General features: G+C 36.0%; 7 protein-coding genes and 1 pseudogene across 11 annotated transcripts; 5 read left to right on the top strand and 3 right to left on the bottom strand.

The window, feature by feature from the left end:
* On the top strand, window positions 862-4546 carry LOC104709991 (BEL1-like homeodomain protein 9). The gene is made up of 5 exons (XM_010426518.2): window positions 862-1218; window positions 1467-1787; window positions 2543-2937; window positions 3322-3382; window positions 3880-4546. The coding sequence occupies exons 1-5, from the start codon at window positions 1042-1044 to the stop codon at window positions 4426-4428; spliced, it is 1503 nt and encodes a 500-aa protein (XP_010424820.1). The 5' UTR covers window positions 862-1041; the 3' UTR covers window positions 4429-4546.
* Window positions 7961-9881, top strand: LOC104708945 (PRA1 family protein A1). Its single transcript, XM_010425604.1, has 8 exons — window positions 7961-8316; window positions 8558-8598; window positions 8678-8756; window positions 8847-8933; window positions 9028-9116; window positions 9218-9289; window positions 9391-9500; window positions 9580-9881. The coding sequence occupies exons 1-7, from the start codon at window positions 8159-8161 to the stop codon at window positions 9492-9494; spliced, it is 630 nt and encodes a 209-aa protein (XP_010423906.1). The 5' UTR covers window positions 7961-8158; the 3' UTR covers window positions 9495-9500; window positions 9580-9881.
* On the bottom strand, window positions 10089-11307 carry LOC104708944 (uncharacterized protein At2g39795, mitochondrial-like). The gene is made up of 3 exons (XM_010425603.2): window positions 10959-11307; window positions 10481-10821; window positions 10089-10386 (listed from the first exon to the last, which is right to left on the bottom strand). Exons 1-3 carry the CDS (start codon window positions 11238-11240, stop codon window positions 10227-10229), a joined length of 783 nt encoding a protein of 260 aa, XP_010423905.1. The 5' UTR covers window positions 11241-11307; the 3' UTR covers window positions 10089-10226.
* Window positions 11697-13096, top strand: LOC104708943 (CASP-like protein 5B1). Its single transcript, XM_010425602.2, has 3 exons — window positions 11697-12340; window positions 12601-12733; window positions 12848-13096. Exons 1-3 carry the CDS (start codon window positions 12210-12212, stop codon window positions 13040-13042), a joined length of 459 nt encoding a protein of 152 aa, XP_010423904.1. The 5' UTR covers window positions 11697-12209; the 3' UTR covers window positions 13043-13096.
* On the bottom strand, window positions 13154-15713 carry LOC104709990 (wall-associated receptor kinase-like 20). Its single transcript, XM_010426517.2, has 4 exons — window positions 14983-15713; window positions 14495-14882; window positions 14342-14401; window positions 13154-14270 (listed from the first exon to the last, which is right to left on the bottom strand). Exons 1-4 carry the CDS (start codon window positions 15421-15423, stop codon window positions 13186-13188), a joined length of 1974 nt encoding a protein of 657 aa, XP_010424819.2. The 5' UTR covers window positions 15424-15713; the 3' UTR covers window positions 13154-13185.
* On the top strand, window positions 16745-19142 carry LOC104708941 (phosphopantothenate--cysteine ligase 2-like). Of its 5 annotated transcripts, none has more exons than XM_019229049.1 (10): window positions 16745-16832; window positions 16971-17126; window positions 17217-17285; window positions 17420-17464; window positions 17577-17662; window positions 17822-17874; window positions 17963-18022; window positions 18204-18305; window positions 18379-18498; window positions 18584-19142. In XM_019229049.1, the coding sequence occupies exons 2-10, from the start codon at window positions 16981-16983 to the stop codon at window positions 18824-18826; spliced, it is 924 nt and encodes a 307-aa protein (XP_019084594.1). In that variant the 5' UTR covers window positions 16745-16832; window positions 16971-16980; the 3' UTR covers window positions 18827-19142. The 5 variants fall into 5 exon arrangements, with proteins under 5 accessions (XP_019084594.1, XP_019084592.1, XP_019084593.1 ...); XM_019229047.1 differs by having other exon boundaries at window positions 17217-17333; XM_019229048.1 differs by lacking the exon at window positions 17420-17464 and having other exon boundaries at window positions 17217-17333.
* On the bottom strand, window positions 18981-19735 carry LOC109126020. The gene has a single exon (XM_019229052.1). It carries the CDS (start codon window positions 19641-19643, stop codon window positions 19386-19388), a length of 258 nt encoding a protein of 85 aa, XP_019084597.1. The 5' UTR covers window positions 19644-19735; the 3' UTR covers window positions 18981-19385.
* LOC104708940 overlaps window positions 20636-21275 on the top strand; it is a 2988-nt pseudogene continuing 2348 nt past the window's right edge.

Below are 21275 nucleotides of genomic sequence, written 5' to 3'. Positions count from 1 at the left end.
TTATATATTTATTCTTTACTGCAAACGTATGGTTGATCACAATTTGATTCTCATTAATCTTATGGGCCATTCCATACCATCCACGCTTTTATTACACAAAGTTAGACGTTGTACCAGAGACATTACTAATTACTAGTAAGATTATAGAAAGAAAAAGAAAAGTAAGACTAAATTTTAAGCGTAAAAAGGTATTTATTCCAGCAAAAGAAAAGAAGAAAAACGACAAAAAGAAGACTCAAAAGTTGTAGAAATGTCAGTAAGTATGTGAAAGACTGAGACACAGAACAGTTTTGTACAAGAACCAGTTCCAGTGTCACCGGTTACAGCCGGTCACCTTCTCTCGAATTCCTAAAGCCCTCTCTCCCACCAAACCCGGGACTTTTCACTTTTCATCAGTTTTAATAATTTTAAATCATTCATATAAATCTCGTATGTGTTTACATGACGAGGATATAGTAGTATGTCGAGTTCGTATGTATCCATCGTTTGAATACCCGTCTAAAAAAAAAAAAATTGATTTACCATTTATATTGAAAGACTTTATAATAGATGCGGGTTAACTACATAAATAATACGGTGATTGAAAACTAAATAATAAAATATATATAGAGTGAAAAACGTTTGTCTATTCAAATTCAGTTTTACGAAATTGTGTAATAACCCCTAAATATAAAACACGGTATCACATGACGAAATTGTGTAATAACCCCTAAATATAAAACACGGTATCACAGAATCATGTAACTAGTAAAAATTCCACACAATCATTAAACTTATTCACCATTCGAATAGGATTTACCTATAGAGAGAGTATTAAATAGCTATAGCTAGTAAACAAACACCAAAAAGCTATATCAAAAAACTTATTCACCATTTGATAATACATTTTTTGATCGTGCTATCAAAAAGAAACCAAAAGAGCTTCTCTCCCTCTCTCTCCCTCTCTCTCTCTCTCTTTTAACCTCTCGTTTCGCCATTATCTCTTACACTGTTACTCTCTCTTTCTTCTTCTTCTGCATCTCGACATCATCATCCTTCTCCATGGCTGATGCATACGAGCCTTATCATGTTCTTCAACAAAGCCGTCGAGACAAGCTTCGTATTCCTTCTCTTGATTCCCACTTCCACTTTCACCCTCCTCCTCCTCCTTCCTCCAGCGGCGGTGGCAGCGGAGTGTTTCCCCTCGCCGATTCCGATTTCCTAGCAGCCGGTGGCTTTCACCCNTAGAGCTTCCTTGATCTAAATTTGTGAATTGGATTCTTCAAATCTTAGGGGTATAAACATTTAAATGATAAAAAGAGAACTCCTTCTTTATGAAGGAATATATGCACAAAATATATATATGATCTTAAAGCTAAGGACTTAAAGATTTTAATTAGTTTATTCCGAGGTATATATAACATACTTTTTGAGTGAGGGAAATAATGTATGAGCCATTCAAATTTATATAATCACCCATTTTATTANTTGTTAACTCTGGATTCTGTAGATCTGCCGCTGAAGCCAACGCCGCCGCCGTCACCGTTGCGTCCAGAAGCTCTGGTCCTCTGGGACCTTTCACGGGATACGCATCGATACTTAAAGGATCAAGGTTCTTGAAACCAGCACAGATGCTTCTTGATGAGTTTTGTAATGTGGGTCGTGGGATTTACACCGACAAAGTCATCGACGACGATGATTCTTCTCTGCTTTTTGATCCGACGGTTGAGAATCTCTGCGGCGTTTCTGATGGCGGCGGAGGAGATAATGGAAAGAAAAAATCAAAACTCATCTCCATGCTCGACGAGGTATATAATTATAATAATAATAATATGATCAAATCTTAGTTTTTGAAAAGTATTTACATCTGTAAATTTTGTTCATTAATTTGTCTTATACAACTTTCTTATTAGTATGTACGTGTATTATTGTGTTAAATGTTCACAGTTTTTGGTCGGTGTCCTTTGAAATTGGAGACAAAATGTGATAAATGATATGTCTATTAAAAAGATCTTCCTTGGAAAATGAAACTCCTTCAAAGCCATTTTAAAATTATATCGTTTTAATATACTAATATTTATTCATTATAATACGACATGTTATTTTAGTTAATGTTCCCTACGTTTTGCATGAATAGAAGATGTTATAGCGTCCATATTAATTACTATATATACAAGCTTGCGCTCTTCTTCATTGTTGATTATTGTTATTTTTAATACAATTTTAAGGTTATACTAAAGTAGTAATAATAATATTATCTTGAGGAAGTAACTTTAGATAGAGCTTCCTTGATCTAAATTTGTGAATTGGATTCTTCAAATCTTAGGGGTATAAACATTTAAATGATAAAAAGAGAACTCCTTCTTTATGAAGGAATATATGCACAAAATATATATATGATCTTAAAGCTAAGGACTTAAAGATTTTAATTAGTTTATTCCGAGGTATATATAACATACTTTTTGAGTGAGGGAAATAATGTATGAGCCATTCAAATTTATATAATCACCCATTTTATTATTTAAGTGGGAATCTAAAAACATTTCCATGTGACGTTTTGAAGGTTTACAAGAGGTATAAGCAATACTATGAGCAGCTACAAGCTGTGATGGGATCATTCGAATGCGTTGCAGGTCTTGGTCACGCTGCTCCGTACGCAACCTTAGCCTTAAAAGCATTGTCTAAGCATTTCAAGTGTTTGAAGAATGCTATAACGGACCAGCTTCAGTTCAGCTACAATAACAAGATACAACAACAATGTGGTCATCCGATGAACTCCGAGAATAAGACCGATTCTTTGAGATTTGGAGGAAGTGATAGTTCTAGAGGCTTTTGTTCTGCTGGTCAGAGACACGGATTTCCTGATCATCATGCTCCTGTTTGGAGACCGCACCGTGGCCTACCAGAACGTGCCGTTACTGTTCTAAGGGCTTGGCTCTTCGATCATTTCTTGCATCCGTAAGTAACTCTTCTGGCCATATATACGTTTTTCAAAGTTGTTTGATTCGAGTTTGAACTTAGTTCCAACGATTGATTTCATTGAATGCGCACTTTTAACTTAATGTATTCATGAGCCAAAGTGTATATATATACGCTTGTGAACAATATCTCTATAGATGCACATGTATGTGTGTGTCAGTTTGAATATATATGTGTGTATAGAAGTGTATTTTTTCTTGGAAGTATGTTTTAGATGGGACATATCGACTGCTTGTTTGTTTCTCAAACTTAGATATGTCGTTTTGCTAGTGCAATTATGTGGTGTGATATATATGTTGATGTAAGTATATCCAATGATATATGTATATATTAAATTGTAGTTGTCTGTGTCTTTTGTTGCAGTTATCCAACTGATACAGACAAACTCATGCTGGCTAAGCAGACAGGTCTCTCCAGAAATCAGGTTTCACTTCTGATACCTTCAGTCTTTTTTCGTTTCTTGTTTACAATTTTAGAAATTTCTTGCTATATAATAGTAACTAAGTTAAACTTTGAAGTTGATTAGGTTTGACTAAGTGTCACATTTTTTTTGCCAAACAAATGTCTTAAAACTTTAAACACAATTATATATTTCATAGAAAATATATTCCAAAACGACATTTTAATAAAACAGTAAAAATATTAATCTTCAAATAGGTTTACAAAACACACCACAAGGATACGTTAAAACATGGGAATCAATCATATCTAGTGTATTAATGTATCTTAGTCTTAGGCATCGATATGAGGATTGCAGCTTATTCAATATGGGAAACTAAATCTTTCGGGTTTTTTTTTTCATTAAGCGAACTAACTCCTATGGTTATTGATAATGATTAATTAGGGATTTTGTGTTCCAAAAGTAATACTAAATCGCTTGTGGTGGGTTAGTAATTTATTTTGGTAAAAATGTTAATTCAGGTATCGAATTGGTTCATAAACGCACGAGTTAGGGTTTGGAAACCGATGGTGGAAGAGATTCACATGCTGGAGACTCGACAATCTCAGAGATCCTCTTCTTCTTCTTGGAGAGACGAACGTAGCAGCAACACCGTCTTCCCTGACAACAGCAACAACAACCCTTCTTCCTCCGCAGCACATCAAAGAGCTAACAACTCATCTCCGGCTAGACGGGCTCGAAACGACGACGTTCACGGCACCACCAACAACAACAATAACAACAGCTACGTAAACACTGGGAGCGGTGGCGGCTTCTCGTACGGGATTGGGTCTTCGAATGTCCCGGTGATGAGTAACAGCACAAACGGAGGAGTGTCGTTGACGCTAGGGCTTCATCATCAGATTGGTTTGCCGGAGCCGTTTCCGATGACAACTGCTCAGAGGTTCGGGCTTGATGGTGGTAGTGGGGACGGTGGTGGCGGAGGTGGGTATGAAGGACAAAATCGTCAGTTTGGGAGAGATTTTATTGGTGGTAGTAATCATCAGTTTCTACATGATTTTGTAGGATGAGATCAACTTGTGTGGGAAAGAAAAAAATATGTTTGACGTTTGGGTATGTATGAGATATGGGGGAATTGTAATGCATATGATGTGTATATTAGAATGTTTATCAATTTTTTTTTTTTTTCCTTCGACAAAATGGAATCTTTATGAGGCATGAAATTGAACTGTATCAAGAGAAAAAAACCTAGTTGAACCAAAACATGAGGCGTTCAGGTGTTGAGTGACGGCTACGTCAGGCGTTCTACTGTTTGTAACCACCGTAGTTGAAGTTTTGTTGGTGAAAATGCAATTCTAATTTATGACTCTCAACCCAAGGAGTTACTTGTAAAACTTTGATCGATATCATCAACACGATTAAGATGAATGTTGGTCATAAATTGTTGTTTGTTGTGTAGTTTATGCAATCCCAAAGTAACCATTTTTTTCATTTATAAGAAAATACAAAACAAGAGTCCAACAAGATTGGAAACAATTCATAACAAAGGCTCTTTATCATCTTAACTCTTTAAGTTACCAATATTTTTAAATAAACTAAACAAATTGTTTTTGTTAAATTTGTTTTTCTTCATCAAGTCAACAGTGACGATGCGCTAGTCAATATCTTTGGTATGAGATATTTCAAACAAGATTATCAAAATGATTCTCTTCTGACCATGTATGTATCTATGACAGAAATCAATAATATGATGTTTTAGAGCCGGATCGGCTAAACTAAATTTTTGGAACGATCGATTTCGGGATGGACCGGTTATACGTACCACTTTGGGCCGGATCGGCTAAAGTTTTCATAAATTTTGATTGGCACTAAATTTCGTTACTAGTGAATATTTTTTAGCCGACTAGCTCAACTAATATGTTTTAAAACCCTATAAGCAGTCAGGGTTGAATATTTTCCAGATTAATTGATCTATTTATTTATTAAAAACTACATTGAACCGGATTTAAACACAAGATCAAATTAGTTTGGTTTAAGGTTCAATTTGGGATGTGGTTGTGGATCCCTTGTATATGGTACAAATGTAATTAGGTTGCCTTTTGAAGAGCCCATGAGAGCAAAACGATGAAAAATAATGCTTTTGTTGCTTCAAATAACTTTGCATTTGCTTTTGGAAAGAAAAGAAATATATATACAACCTTTTCCTTTTGTAAATTTTTTGTTGTCTTTTCTTTCACAATTTATTCGGTTTTCTCAGCTTTTTCGTACACGTTTTATTTATTCATGACTTTATATGTTAATATGTTATACAAAATAAAATTTGATATGATGTTCTTGTTTTTTTCTTAAGCTAATTATATATGATTTAGTTATCACCCCATAAACGCTAAGGTCTACCATAAACTGGGCAATGTATTTTGAATCGCTATGAACAACATACGATTCATAAAGTTTTAAGTAAAAGTTGTGAAAATGTTTCAAATGATCAACATTTGAGAGGAGAAATACTTAAAATCATTGTAATCATCTGAACGTATATTTTAATAGTACCGTATTAGCTAATATATTTTCAATTATATGAAATTTAAACAATTGAGAAGAGAATCGGTTCGTAAAGAGCCGAGAGAAGAAAATAAAAGCAGTCAAATAAATTTTTTAAGACCATTATATTAAGAAAAGCAAAAAGCAACAAAATAAATTGAAGAAGGTGCCCATCATTGGCTCGTAAAGAACAAAGAATCAATTTCTCATGTGATTTGATCTCTCACAATCCGTCTCCTTTATGTGGATGCGGAAAAACACTCTCCACACGTTTCATGTAGAAACTTTAATTAAATTTTCTAAACGTACAATAGAAAAAAGTTGGAAATTTTCTGTTCTATGTCTCCCCGATGTGTTCATATATATCTAAAAGGTCTGAATGAGAGATTATGAACATTTTCACATTGTATAACCATCCGAATCGTTTTGGTTCTAGGAAAACAAGACGTTTTGTACAAACAGTATATCAGCAACCTTAGACACTAGACACGTCAACCGTAAATGTTATACTATATGTATATTATTATACTGATCATATCGCATCTATCAATATGCTGAACTATATATAAATGAGAGAATATATAAGAAACCATGGACAACTAAAGATATGTGAGTATTTGTTCCAGAAGCATTAAACGTTTGGAATAAGTATTATTCTTTTGCACCATTTACTATTTATAAGCTTCACCAGCTCTATATATTCTCACCATTAACAACAACAACTTCAACATGAAGAAGAAGAAGAAGAAGATGAAGGTACTTGGTGATGAACGGGTAATCTGCATCCTGAGGTTTAAAACTTCATAAGCATATGTAGATATGCGAATGCAAAGTTTCTAATCCTCGGGATACGGATTACCTCTTCCTTACTTGAAGTACAACACAACACCTAGCTCAAGAAAACACCCATGAGCTTTGACTTTTGGAGAAAGAAGAAGCATCAAATTATCACATTAATTAACTCCGTTGAAATTGGTTAGTTCAAAGGTAATTCCCACTCTCTGTAACATATATATATAAAAATTGTTATGTCAAACATTCATCATGTAGGTTTAACCATTTCTCTTCATGTCTTGGTCTATTTCTTTTGTCCTTTTTGAGCAGAAAATAATAAACAAAAAGGATATATGCAGATGATATATGAATTTGGTAATGTCGAAGCTCCCCATCACCTAATAGCTAATGTATAACTTTGAACATGTTTTGAAAGAATTTTTGAGATATATAGAAACTTTCGGTTAACAGAAAATACAAAAATTTAAATTTGAAATGTAAAATTTAAAGTATTACAAAAAGAAATTGAAAGGTTTTGGTGCGTCGTTCTAACTAAGAGAGCTACGCCTACACGACGATCAAATTGACATGAGGGATGCAAAATCATCAAATGATATACACAATGTTATTCACCTATTGGCACATCACATATATAAAAAACGATTGACGGATATATATGAATCAAATATGCATGGAGACGTATATATGTTTGAACTGTAGATGTCCATAAGCAGGTGAATTGGATATATATGCGTAGGAGAAGATGCGTGTTCAGCACACAAATGCGTTAATTATTTTTCCATTCATTATCCGCAGGGGATGTGATGTACACTACTAATTGAAGAGAAGAATATATTCATCAATCATTAATTTGGTCTAGTCACTCGAAGTGGGATATGATTTGATACATTACTCTAAACATGATTTTATGCTAGAAATATTATTTGTGTGTCCCCTATCTATATATATTATTCCTCTCTCTAAATCTTTTTTTTTTTTTTTTAATTTTATTTTAAAAACCTTTAGTTTATCCAATCATTATTGTGCACAGCCGTAGGTAGAGCAAACACTAAACCTAAACCGATGAATGATCATACGATCTCTCTTACATTATTATTAACTGTATCGTGAAAGTTTAAAACCTTCGTTTGAGTTAACCGGATTACAATTAAAATTCTGGTCTTGAACGGTTTGGGTGAAAGAAAACCAGAATAAAGGGTACAAACGTCATTTAACAAAAGAGACGCGTGGCGTAGGATAACATAAATCTCCTTTCTTCCTCTTTGCCCCAAAAGCATTAAAAGACTTCTCGTTTCGATCCCTACTTTTCTTTGCAACGAAATCGTTAAATCTTTCGTCGTCGAGGGGAAAGCATTTGATTTCGATTTTGATCTTAGTAATAATCTGGAAGTAGATTCTTGTGGAGAATTTAAGGGAAAGTTGAGTTTTGTTGTGATCGGAGATTTTTTATTTTTTGGGGAGGTGATGGATTGGGGAAACGTAACGGTTGAGGATCTCGTCGATGCTCTCCGTGAAGTTGACTGGTCTTCTCCGCCGCGTCCGCCTTCTGAGTTCTTCTCTAGGTTCACCGTTCCTAAATCTTTCTCTAAATGGGATAGTCGCCTCAAGTGCAATCTCTACTAGTACGATCTCCGTATCTCTCTCTCTCTCTCTTGCTCGCCGATTGATTCTTTGTTTCTTCAATTTGTTGTTGTTTGAATCTGAGATGGTGTCATCAATCTCTCTAATCAATAGATGCTTAGAACTTAGTAGTGGATCATCAGAGAGTAGCTTAATTTCCGGATTTAAGCTTTACTTTTTGTTTTGACCTGTGATTGATGATGATGATGATGATGATGATGATGATGATCTTACTTTTTGCAGCTACCGTACAAACTATTTCATCATGATCGTCGTTATACTTGGTATGTTACTCTGAGGAAGCAATTATTATCATGTGTTGTTGTTTTTGTTCATCACTTACGAATTGTCAAACTTTTTCAGGATTGGGATTTTTCACAAGGCCTCTAGCCATCTTCTCTGCTTTTTTGACAGCATTAAGTGTTGCATTCCTAAATGACAGGTTTTTTTTTTTTTTTTTCTTTCATTCTTATTGTTCTTCTAAATGATATGATTGAATCATTAGTTCTATAATTAGGATTCTTGTCTACAGCTTTGCAGGCTCTTTTAGTGAGAAGGCAACTCGAACCACCAGAAATTTCTCTCCACAGTTAGCTGCTAAAATGAGACCTCCTTTGAAGTAATGTTTATCGTTTTCCCTCTCTCCTTATTACGTTTCGTTCTCTTTTTGTTGCTTGCTTATTTATCATCTATGTTATCTGTGTGTTTTATAGGCCTGTCACTCGTGGACGTCCATCAGCAAAGAGAGCTATCCATGTATGTGGTCAACCCCGTTGGGTCTTTGTCTTGACATGCTCACTTGGTATGTCTGGCTTTGTATATTTTCTTTTGATGTGAAACTTGATCCTGAAACCGTCAAAAAAATGATTTGTTTTTTTTTGTTTTTTTTTCTCTGTTTCACAGTGAGTTTAGCCCTTTGGTATATTTCCTGTGGTTTGTTCACACTCTCGTTGGCCCTACTCATTGGACTTCTTGGTATGCAATCTACACAATTTGTCATAAGTCATAACTTAGTTCCTCATAATTCCATATGCTTTTATAAACCCAACCTTTTTTTGGTAATCTGTGATACACAGCTACAGTTCTTCATGCAAGCTTGAGAACACCGAACTTGAAAGCACGTCTTAACACATTTAGGGAGGAGTTCCGAGCTGTATGGCGTAACTACAGCGAGATTTAGAGTAATGTAAGTTTAAATGTCTTCTTCTTTGTGCTTGATTGGATGAGGGTGGTTATTTATTTTAAATGGTGACATTATTTGGCAGCTCGTACCACCAATGATCCTGTTCCGCTACGCGGTAAAGACCAAAGTTACAGCATTCCTGCGAAAAAAAGAGTGGTATTTTGTTATTGATGTTCTCTGGGTGTTCAATCTGGATTTGTTGCTCAATGACTGGGAGATCATCTGTTTTCTTTGATTTGGGTTTTGCTTTTTTGGTAGCAAAGTCCTGTTTTTTTTTTTGTTAAAAGATTTGTAAAGCCAGCTTTGTCGCTGTTCTTCTTTCTCAAACAAACTTTTTGTGTACAAATACTAGAATCGTTTAATAGCTTGGCATTTTCTCGTCTTTTTTTTCGGGTTGAGGTCTAGTTGATCGTTCTGGTTACAATAGTAATGATAACTAACCGAGCTATTGGATAAGAACAGAATGCCTACAAAATTTGCAAGATTCTTTGGAAAAGTGCAAATTTTATACTTATCGGGGTCGTTTAATAATTTTAGCCAACTGAAACTCGAAAGAGTTGTTTTATCTTAAAGCTAGCAAAGTAACCAAAAACCCAAAAAGAAAAGAAAACCATGTAGCAATATTGTCAACAAGCAAGCACAACTCATTAGATTGATCAATCATGGTGATATAAAGTTCATCTCTAAAATGAAATTCTCACATTTATTCTCTGAACAAAAAGTTCAGTTTCACTTCTCGACAAAAGACTTGATATCCTTGAGCCACTGCAGATACTCTCTGCTATCTTTGTTGGCCACGTAATCAGACAAAAAGGTAGTGAAGCTTGGTTTGATTCCTCTGATCTCTAAGTACCTGTGGAAAGCCTTCTGCAAATTCTCATCCAAGTCACTGCACACAATAATAACCAAAGAATTCAATCACATAACAGTCTCATACTATATAATTGCAAACAAAGGGTCAGTATGATCAAAATTGAACTTACTCAAAGTCAGGTCCTTCGTAAGCAAGCTCGTTATCAGATCCTTGCGGTTGTTTGATCGATAAACTATCAATCACAATCTCATCAGGGTATGCGCTGACTCCAAACTCAAGACAGACACCACCAGGTTTCTCCACACTCACAACAATGGGAATCCGGAATTTAGCCACGTTTTCTTGATCTCCATCGTCTGCTTCCTGTTCTTCCTCTTCATCATCGTAAGATGCAGCAGAGTCAACTTCAACTTGGATGGTTTCATCCTCAAATTTCCTCTTCAGCAACACAGTTCTTTCCCCTGGTGTATCAATGATTTCAAATGGGAAATCTTCTGGCTTGTCTTCCAACTGTTATCCAAAACATTAATAAAGAAACCAAATTTCAAATTCTTATGTCATGATTCACAGAATTGTTACTAAAAATCACATATTACTGATTCCTGAAACCTTAGAAATATACAAAAATTCGAAAGAGAAAAACTTACGATGTCATTATCGAGAGGGGCCTCCTCTGCGATGGCGCATTCAATTTCAGATTCGATGACGCTGATGAGATTCTCGTCGGCGGTGGTTTTAGTGATGGCACTTTCAGTGGAAAATCTCGCGAATGAGAATGAACTAACCGATCCACGCCCGATCTGGCTACCAAGAATCAGCCTCTCCGCTGAGACAGCGCCGCTGCGGAAGCTAACCGGAGATCTAGCAGCGCGGACGGCAAAAGTAGCCACTGTCGACGAGGCGCGACGAAACACGGTGCTCAACGACATTTTCGAGGGTTCTAGGGTTTTGTGGAAAGTGTGAAGAGATCGAAGATGAGGGTTTTACTGAGGGAAAGAGAGGTTTAAGGTTTATTTAATAGCGTGAAAAAGGAAATTCATTGGTTATATATCCAATAAGGCCCAATTAGGTAATGGGTCAGTTGAAGCCCATATTTTGCTGGTTCTATTCTAGTTATCTTCAAGCCTGAAAATGTTTTTTTTTTTTTAAAGATAAATTAAGATATTCTTGTTGAAATCCAAAATCTATTTTTCTTTTATTTATTTTTTTGACAATTATGCAAGAATTTTTAACTGGTTTTAGATTCTTTATTGAAATCTCAAGATATTTTAAATTTTCCAAAACAACAAAAACAAAAAATGGTCGGTTTAGGATAAAGTGGAATCTGTAAAACAAAATAGGCCAAAAATATAGAAAAAGATTATTAAAAAAAAAAAAAAAAAGTTGGGATATTCGTACAGTGAGGGAGAGGAATGTCTCTGAGTGGACACGTGCTAAAAGGTCAAAAAAGAGGAAGAGAAAGAACAAATATAGCGCTCTCTCTCTCTCTCTCTCTCTATCCGGCGTCAGGATTACGTCACTTTCCGTCACCTGTCTCTTCTTCAAACTTCAATATGATTTCGTTGGCTTGAAGTTAAGGGTCACATAACATAAGTGCTCCTCCAAAAAAGCAGACTTAAATTCAATTGTGATATCCCTCAAAGTTGTCATCTTTTAAATGTTTAGTTTTCTGGTGAGCGATGCTCTAAACTACCCATTCCGTTGGGTTGTATGATCTTATATTGAAAATTCGGAATCTGAGGTTTTTTCTTTTGGGGGTTTTGTGAAATTTCATGATTGAATCATGACTTTTGGATTTTTGTGGTTTGATGTTGTTGTGTAAAGTAGCCATCTTTGAACAGAGTTAGAAAGTCTAGGTTTTTTTTTGTGTGTTTCTTGTGTTTTGGCCGCCCTGATCAATGAAGAGGATAATTGGGAGTCCTGGAACTATGAGTGGGTTCATACTGAGATTAGGGCAATGTGCTACTGCTGCTGCTTCCATCGGTGTTATGGTTTCTTCTTACGGCTTCTCTAATTACACTGCTTTCTGGTAATTTTTATCCATCTTTTCGATCTCAATTAGTCTTTGTGCTTTGTTTTTAGTCTAGTTGAATGACACTGGAGATTGCTATACCAAAGATCCGATACTTTGTACTTTTCTCTTGGATACTACAAAACTAGTAATTGTGTCTGAATCTTTGACAAATTTTGTCTGTTTGGTAAAATATGTGAATTGGGATTGTTTCTATATATTGATTAATGGATATGGTTATCTTATATGACATAAAGATGATAACTTTTGCTTTTCAGTTTCTTAGTTGCATCAATGGGTCTTCAATTGGTTTGGAGCTTTGGACTTGCATGTCTTGACGTGTATGCAATAAGGAGAAAAAGTGATTTACGAAGCCCCGTCTTACTGAGCCTATTCACTGTTGGTGATTGGGTACTAACTAAATTTATCTTCCATTGACTATGCTTTTGCTTAAGCTGTATCAGTACACATTTTAGATGTTTCTGTTTGATAGTTTTCTTTTGTTGGAACGTTTTGACCTTGCAGGTCACTGCACTACTCGCTCTTGCAGCTGCGTGTTCCTCTGCAGGAGTTACGGTTTTATTCACAAAAGACACTGAGTTTTGCAGTCAGCAACCAGCTCTCTCTTGCAATAGGTTTCAGATTTCTGTCGGTTTATCTTTCTTTAACTGGGTTTTGGCTGCTATATCGTCTCATGCAATGTTTTGGATCTTGATATGACATTGTACAAATCCATCTTCCTGATTTTACAAAAAAATCCATATCTTCTTTGAATTGTGTTTTCTCTTTTCTTTTATCAAATCCACAACGTGGAACAGAGCAAAAGTACAACAAAGTCATTTTGGTGAATCCTAATAATACAACTATGTCTCAGTAACCTCTTGTGACAGAATATTGATGATGTACTCGATCTCATCAGCAACTTCTTTCATCGAAGGCCGGTTTTGTCTCCGCTCGTTAAGACACGCAGATGCCAAATTCCCGAGCTGTAGCATCGTCTGCAGTTCAACCTTGTTAGCAGTCTTCTTCAGCAGCGGATCAATGCATTCAGTCAATCTCTCTTGATCCATCATCTTGTTAATATACATCACCAGGTTCACATCTTCCTCTTCTCTTGTGAAATCTATTGCCTTTTTCGATGTAACCATCTCAAGAAGCACAACCCCGAAGCTGTACACATCGCTCTTATCAGTTAGCTGGAAATTCCTGTAGTATTCTGGATCGAGATACCCCAATGTACCTTGCGCACCTGTGAAGATATGGCTCTCGTTGTTAGCTGTTTCTGTCAAATCCACAAGTCTTGAAAGTCCAAAGTCTGAAACTTTGGCGTTTAGCTTATCGTCAAGCAAAATATTGCTTGATTTTACATCACGGTGATAAATTGGTGGCTGTGCTGCGGAATGGAGATAAGCTAATCCTTCAGCGGTTTGGTATGCGATCTGTAGTCTACGCCGCCAAGTTAGCGGTTTACAAGTACGGTCTGAACTGCCATGGAGATGTTCGAATAGTGTTCCGTTGGGAATGAACTCGTAGATCAAGAGAGGCAGTTCAAGATCGACGCAGCAACCGAGAAGCCTAACTAAGCTTCTGTGGTTGACTTGGCAGAGAATCCTGACTTCGTTTAGGATCTGATCAGTGCCTTTTGTGTTGTTAAGCTTTGCTCGTTTGATCGCAGTTATGGTTCCGTCCTCAAGAACCGCTTTAAACACTTCTCCAAAACCTCCGGTGCCTATGAGATTGTCTTTTGAGAAATTGTTGGTTGCTTTCGTGATCTCTCTGCCGGTGAAGATTCTTGATGATTTTCCTGTGGAGTTTGCGCTGAGCATCTCTTCTCGCTCCTTGACAATGTTCTTGTGAATATCTTTTTTAACCTTTTGGTGGCTATGTTTTTTCGCAATAACCGCTACCGCAATCGCTAGTGTAACTCCCACAATCGCAACAGCCGCACCTTCATGAGAAAAGAAAGTTAACATGGTGTATGAATATATATAGTTCAGTTTTAATGTTCATCTTTTGTACCTGCAAAAACAACGGTCTTCTTTTTTTTTATGCAGTGTTTCCCATGGAGGCATTTACCACCTAATACATGTATGTCAAGAAGTAATCAAACACAGTTTTATGATTCAAGAAATTTGATTTAATGGTTCTTTACTTGTTATGCGATTTACTTACATATTGCGTTAACCGGATCCCATTCCAAACCTTTTTTGCAGGAGCATCGTTTCAGGCCGGGACTAGTCGGGTCAGGCAAGCATTTTGATTTACCTAACAAGAGGTTACAATCTACATCAGTTTTGCAAACCGGTTCTTTAGGCAATGCCCATTGCAACTCGAGCCCTGTGTCAGGCCATTTTTTCCCGGGAGGAGGAATCTCTTTGTTTGGATTCAGCCCCACGAAGCTCTGGTACGCAAGGCATCCTCCACCGTTGATCCTGATCGTGTAAGCGGTTTGAGACCCGCCGGTTCTGAAGGTGCAGCACAAGGGAGCCTTAGAGCAAGGTGATGCATTGTTCTTGATGTAGCTGTAGCATAAGCTGGTAGGACTACAATCTATTGGCGCCTGCAGACCCCAAAATCTCATGCTATATTTAGTTCGAAATGCACTATTAATAGAAAAAAGGTTAACTCATCCGAGGAAAGTTTAATGTTTGCATTGTTACCTGCAGCATAGCCTGAGAGCAATTAAGTAGCAAGATAGTGTTGCTGGTAGTGATGCTGAAAGGGAGATGTGGGTCAAGCTCAAAGCCCTGTTTAGAGACATCAGGGGAGACACAAGATCCAGAGCTAGCAAGACCTGGAGGGCGAAGAATGATCCGCTGTGTCACCGAGTTGATGGACGTGATGACATAAGATGACCCATGGAGGGCACCGAAATAGAGCTTACCCGCAACACAATTTATCCTGTAGGTTTGATCGCCGCAGGTTGGAGCCGTGCTTAGCGGATAAGGTACAGCCATGGGTCCGCAGTTAGGACAATGTGGTGGTCCGGCCATGGGAGGTTTTGCCTTGGGATGGCGGGCACAAGAATGGCCTGTACATGCTAACCATACGATCAAAAGAGTTGGTATCAATACGGCGTAGTAGGATTGGTTCTTCTCCATTTTTGGTTAAATGAATTAAGAGTGTGGAGAGCGTAACTAGTGATTAAAAGATGTGAAGAAAGGTTTATGTACTAGTGAAAAGGTCATTATTGTTAAATGTTATTGTTGTGGTTATACAGTTGTTACGTATTTTCTAGTGATGATGATGATAAAGTAAAATAAGCAATTCCCGAGTTGTTGTAAAACGAGATAATGTGAGGATTGATTTGGTTTTGCTCAAAGTCATGTTTGTATTTTCTAAGGAAGATTGTATAGATTCAGTGTCTGTCATGATCATCCCGACATTTTCATGTTTCCAAGTTTTTTAGTACTATTCAGCGACAACTATACTTCCCATTACTCTCTTTATACCATAAGGTGATGATACTTCGTTAAAATGATAATACTACTCTGGCTTGCATTATAAATTAATATTTGACAACTATAGTTTTTACTACATCTCTCGGCCTTGATCAGACCAATCATGACCAAAAAAAACTTCAGAATTTTGTTAAGTAGGTTTAAGTAAATCTATAAGAAGGTTTTCTTTTCCGTAATCGTCGTATACATCTTCCAAGATATATATGTTACGAACTCTAATAAACACACTAAGGAACAAAAAAAGAAGAATAAGGAAGAACAATATATTCAAGATCCAAAGTTTTGCACATGCAAAGATTTTAAGTGAAAACTTTAACACGAGAGAAGTGTCCGGGTTCATTACGGAGTTATGTATCCAAGTTTAAGATACCGTTCCTACTTCCCACACCACTGGAAAGCCACTCGGATCAGCAACCCCTTAATCACCCCATAGGGCTAATTATGATAGTATAAACTATAATGATCAAATAAACATGTTTTTATACGTCCCATTCTATAGACATGTTTTAAGTATACGATATCAATAGAGATAATCTCACCATTTTCTCAAAACTATATAAACTGATGATTATATTATTGGAATTGTAACACTGCTCAACATATATACTTAATTTTATCATATTTCAAGTCAACAAAAGATCAAATAATCATGATCACATAATATAGATTCTCGGATCAACTTCGTAGGTTTAAAAAAGAAAAAGAAAAAAGAATGCAGCAAGTGTTGGTTGACATAAAGAGAAAGATAATGCATAAGTGACACAAACGCCCTCGGCAAATCAGCAATTCAAACCTCGGGTACTTTCTTGGCTTAAGTAAAACTAAAAGCGCAGAAGTGTGAGTTTATCAGAAATATACGTCCCTATTTGCAAACATAGAAAGCGTATAATACCATGGGCCGTTTGTAAGGCCCAATATGTAGAAATTATTTATCGTCAAAAAGCCCAACCGTTTTGATCTTCTTCTTCTTCCTCGCTCTCACACTCCTCCGACGAAACAACAAGCTTCTTCGTTCTTCTTCTTCCTCGGCTTTGGTTTCGTTTCTGAAAGTAAGATCTCAATTATTATCTTCTACAAAGAGATTGATAAACCTAATTGTTCTCGTTTTAGATTAGTTTAGACCTAATGTGATGGAGTTATCAATTAATCGAAAAATCATTCTGATTCATTGTTACTGTTTGGTGTAGAGGATTTGAAATGAGTTCAGAAGTAGTGGAAGATGAGATTAGTTCGTTTTTCGAATCATCTCCACCTCTGAAGAACATGGATGGGATCATAAAGAAGCTTAATCGATTCATTAAGTTGAACTCTTCGTCGCGAGGCGAGAATCATCAATCAGATTGGTTATGTTATATTATATGTGTAACGTTTTGAATTGTAAGTTTTTATTGTTAGTTTCCTCTAATAGATTTGGAAATTTTTCATCTTTTCAGGAGGGAGGAGGATCGTGTGTGTGTGACTTCAGGGGGAACTACGGTTCCGTTAGAGCAACGATGTGTAAGGTATATTGATAACTTCAGCTCCGGAAACAGAGGTGCTGCTTCTACTGAGTAAGGTTACTCACATTGTTCAGTAAAAAGTTATGTTTTTTGTTTTTGGGATCATTCTTGATCTTGGTTTTGATTTGGTGCTATAGAAATTTTGTAAAGGCTGGATATGCAGTAATCTTTCTGTATAGGAGGTAACATTAGCTTTTGTTTTTTTGTGTTTCTGAATTGGGTGTAGTTGGAACCTAAGCAGACTTATGTTGTTGGTAATGGTGGTTCTTTGGTTTTGTTCTTGTGAATCTTTAGGGGAACTTGCCAACCGTATTGCAGGTCTCTTCCTGATGATCCATTTCTTGAATGTTTTGAGTTTCGTGATAAGAGAAACATTCAAGGTTTTTCATTATACCCTCTTTCTCAGTCTATATACATAGATTCATCTTTCGTCAAACGTAGTGCACGGTTTATAGACGTTATGTATGTGTGTGTCTCAGTTTACTATAGGTAACAAATTATGCGTCTTTGTTCATCTGTTTTTTATGGTTTTCATTCAGTTCATGCATCACATTTGGAAGCTGTGAAACTAGCTGTTATGGACCACCAAGCTGTATGTATTACACCACTTGTTTCTTTTACGAAATAACTGATCTTGTTCGACTCTGTTGTGTAATAATCTTGACAATTATCATTGCAAGGCAGTAGCAGATGGTCGGTTACTAAAACTCCCATTCTCAACCATATATGAGTATCTTCAGGTTCTTAAATCCTACACAAGCACTTTAATCATCTTTTTTTTTGTTTGAGTCTTGACATATATATAATCGAATCTTAAAACTGCACAAGAAGAAACTGCCATAAGGCTATAGAGTTAGTGATAATACTTCCACAGAGCTACAGCTGAAATTACTTTCTATTTGTGAATGCTTATGGTTACAGATGTTGCGGTTGATTGCAACGGCATTGAAAGATGTAGGTTCATGTTCAATGTTTTATCTTGCTGCTGCTGTATCTGACTTTTATGTGCCATGGGAGAGCATGGTAAGAGTCTCATATCCTATATAAGCCATGGCTACACAATTCTTGTGGCTGAAAAATATCTGGTGAAACTCAGACAGAGCACAAAATAGAATCAGGATCTGGTCCTTTAGACATAAGACTAGCTCAAGTCCCTAAAATGCTTTCAATTTTGAGATCAAATTGGGCTCCGAATGCTTTCTGCATATCATTCAAGGTCAATCTCTTTCTCTCTCTCTCTGTTTCTCTCTTGTATTAATTCTTCAAATCTCAATAATTTATATGCAAAAGTCTTGATCCAGCTTGAGACAGATTCAAAGATTCTGATAGAGAAGGCTACAAAGGCTCTACAAAAATACAAAGTGCACGCTGTTGTAGCCAGTGAGCTATCAACACGCAAGGAAGAGGTTGTGGTTGTTTCAAGCAGTGGTAATGTTGTGGTTAGACGCGATTGCGATAAGCCTGATGAGTCTATCGTTGAATATAATCTCATTCGTCTCATCGTAGATCGACATTCTACATACATCAAAGAATCTCACAGTTGATTCCTCAAATGCTTCTAAGTCAATTAAAGTTTTACTCTTTCCTTAACACAAAACGTATACTGTAGTTGATCTATTTTTATTTAACAGTATTGACTACGACAAATTAATTAATAATCACCGAAAGAACTTCGTAAACGAAAAAAGAACGCGTAAGTGACAAGAAATCCAATGTCTATATATTCATATATGACTTTTGGCAAGATAAAAGAAATCCATAAGATTACACACTTGACTTTACAATTTACACACAATTAACAAACCCACCATAAACAAATTGTACATACATGATCGATCCACCGTAAATTCAAAAAAAAAACAGAAACCAGTAGAGATTACATATTTGTTAAATTTCATCATCAAAATTATGGACATCCTTACGACACTTGTATTTACAGTTTTACCATAATTTCGATGATTTTAACAAAACTTAGTTTTACTAGCAAATATAATAATTTAAGGTGGACCTTATAAGTACATATTATATAACAATACTTAATATACAATTATCACAATCTTCTTTATCTTTACGTATATCGAATCATCGATCATCATTAATTCCTTACGTACGTTTGTTGATGATGTTCATAGTGAAAACACGAGATGGCGACGAAGGCGTTGTTCCAAGCAATCCAAGACGGTCTGTCCCAAATCTCCTGCGATCGGACGTTCGAAACCTACCGGAGGAGTCGCCTGGAAGTCTCATGTAATAACCAGAGTTAGAAGGAGAGTGATGATCGCTGAGCAAAACCGACGAAAAGCTTCCTTCTCTTTTATACATAACAATGGCTTTGTACAAAAACGGAATCAAACCTTCCATATCTTGTTTGATAACTTAGATAAATCCTTTAGAAATTTTATTTGTGATGAGGTTTATGGTTTTGTGATGATGATCAATGCGAGAAAGGCTTTTGATGTACAAATATAAGAGAGAAGAGGGGTAAGGATAGTGACGTGGCGTGATGGGTATGTTGCCACGTATGCTTAGGCGTGACGGTAAATAATGTTTTTGAGAGGATATGCATCGGAAGAGAAAATAAATTAAAGATGTTTTGTTGGAAGACGAAAGATAATATGTGAAAGTGAAGTCTCAACTTACATAAAGAAACCTTGAACTTCTCAAGCAATCTTGAAATTTCCGATATTAGATAAATTAAAGTATCACCACCATGTATATAATATATAGTTTGTTAATAAACTTATTAATTATAAACCAACGATCAACAATTGTATAAGCCAAAGTATTATATCATCATAGTTTGAAATAATATAACAATAACTGATTCAAACATTCAATTCGTATAAAAAAACCTACCGCACTCGAAAATTCGAAATATTGAATGAAGTCATAGTTTGCATCATAGTTCGGGAAAAGTTTAATCCCATTGCAATCTATTTAATATATTATCCAAGAAAATAATCTTTGTTAATAAATTTAAAATGACTTAATTATATAAAAATTTGACTTCAATGCAGATATAATTGGGTCTCTCACTCAAAAAGCAATGACTAAATACATATATACTTTCTTAGTTTTGAGGATCGTGTTAGGTGAGAGAATAAGAACAAACACACATAGGATAGATATATAGCCGTTAGAACTAAATTAAAGAAAGAACAAATTAGACATTCTGGGCCGTTATCTGAAGCCCAACATGTAGAATGTGAACTTTTATATTAGGCCTCACGTGGTTTGCATTCCAGAAAAGCAATAGTAAATTATGATTCCGGTTTGGCTTGGTTTGGTTCGGTTTAATGTTTTAAATGTTAATACTTTTTTTTTAAAAGTAAAATGATAAAATCATATTTAAGACTTCAAATCGGAGAACCGCCAACGAAAGAAGAATCGGCTTCTTCTTCGTCTTCTCCGTCGCTGATCGATCTAATACTCCGCTGTTTCTGTAATCAGCGGTGGTGATTGATGGCTTCTAACGATCCAAAAAACGGCGGAGGTTTCTTCGCCTCTATTGCTTCATCCATCACCAGTTTCGGATCGGTCATGTCCAAATCAGTTAACGGGTAACGGATTCAAAATCCCCATATACAATTTCTCGATTTCGGATCCTCAGTTCTTCAGCTGGGATGGATTCACATACTTATTATGCTGTAAACTATTGGTGTCGTTATGGTTTTGGGGTGTTATATTATTTCATCTGGTTGGGATTTGAACGCTTGTGTTTAATTGTTGAGCTAGAATTGGGGAATTTTGTCTGTGTGGTTATGAAGAAATCAATTATGTTTGCTTTTGTTTAGTTTGATGGGATATGAAGGGCTTGAAGTGATTAATCCTGAGGCGAGTACAGAAGATGCAGAGGAGGAAGCAGGAAGAGGACGGTGGAAGCAAGAGGTATATATGATGCTGTTTTACTACAGAATTGGGCAAAAACAAAAAAAAAAAAAAAAAAAAAAAAAAAAAAAAAAAAAAAAAAAAAAAAAAAAAAAAAAAAAAAAA

The sequence above is a fragment of the Camelina sativa genome, chromosome 8 (genome assembly GCF_000633955.1).
Source record: "Camelina sativa cultivar DH55 chromosome 8, Cs, whole genome shotgun sequence".
NCBI classification, from domain to species: Eukaryota; Viridiplantae; Streptophyta; class Magnoliopsida; order Brassicales; family Brassicaceae; genus Camelina; species Camelina sativa.
The sequence above is the reverse complement of the archived record's forward strand: the minus strand, read 5'-3'. Positions and strand labels throughout refer to the sequence as shown.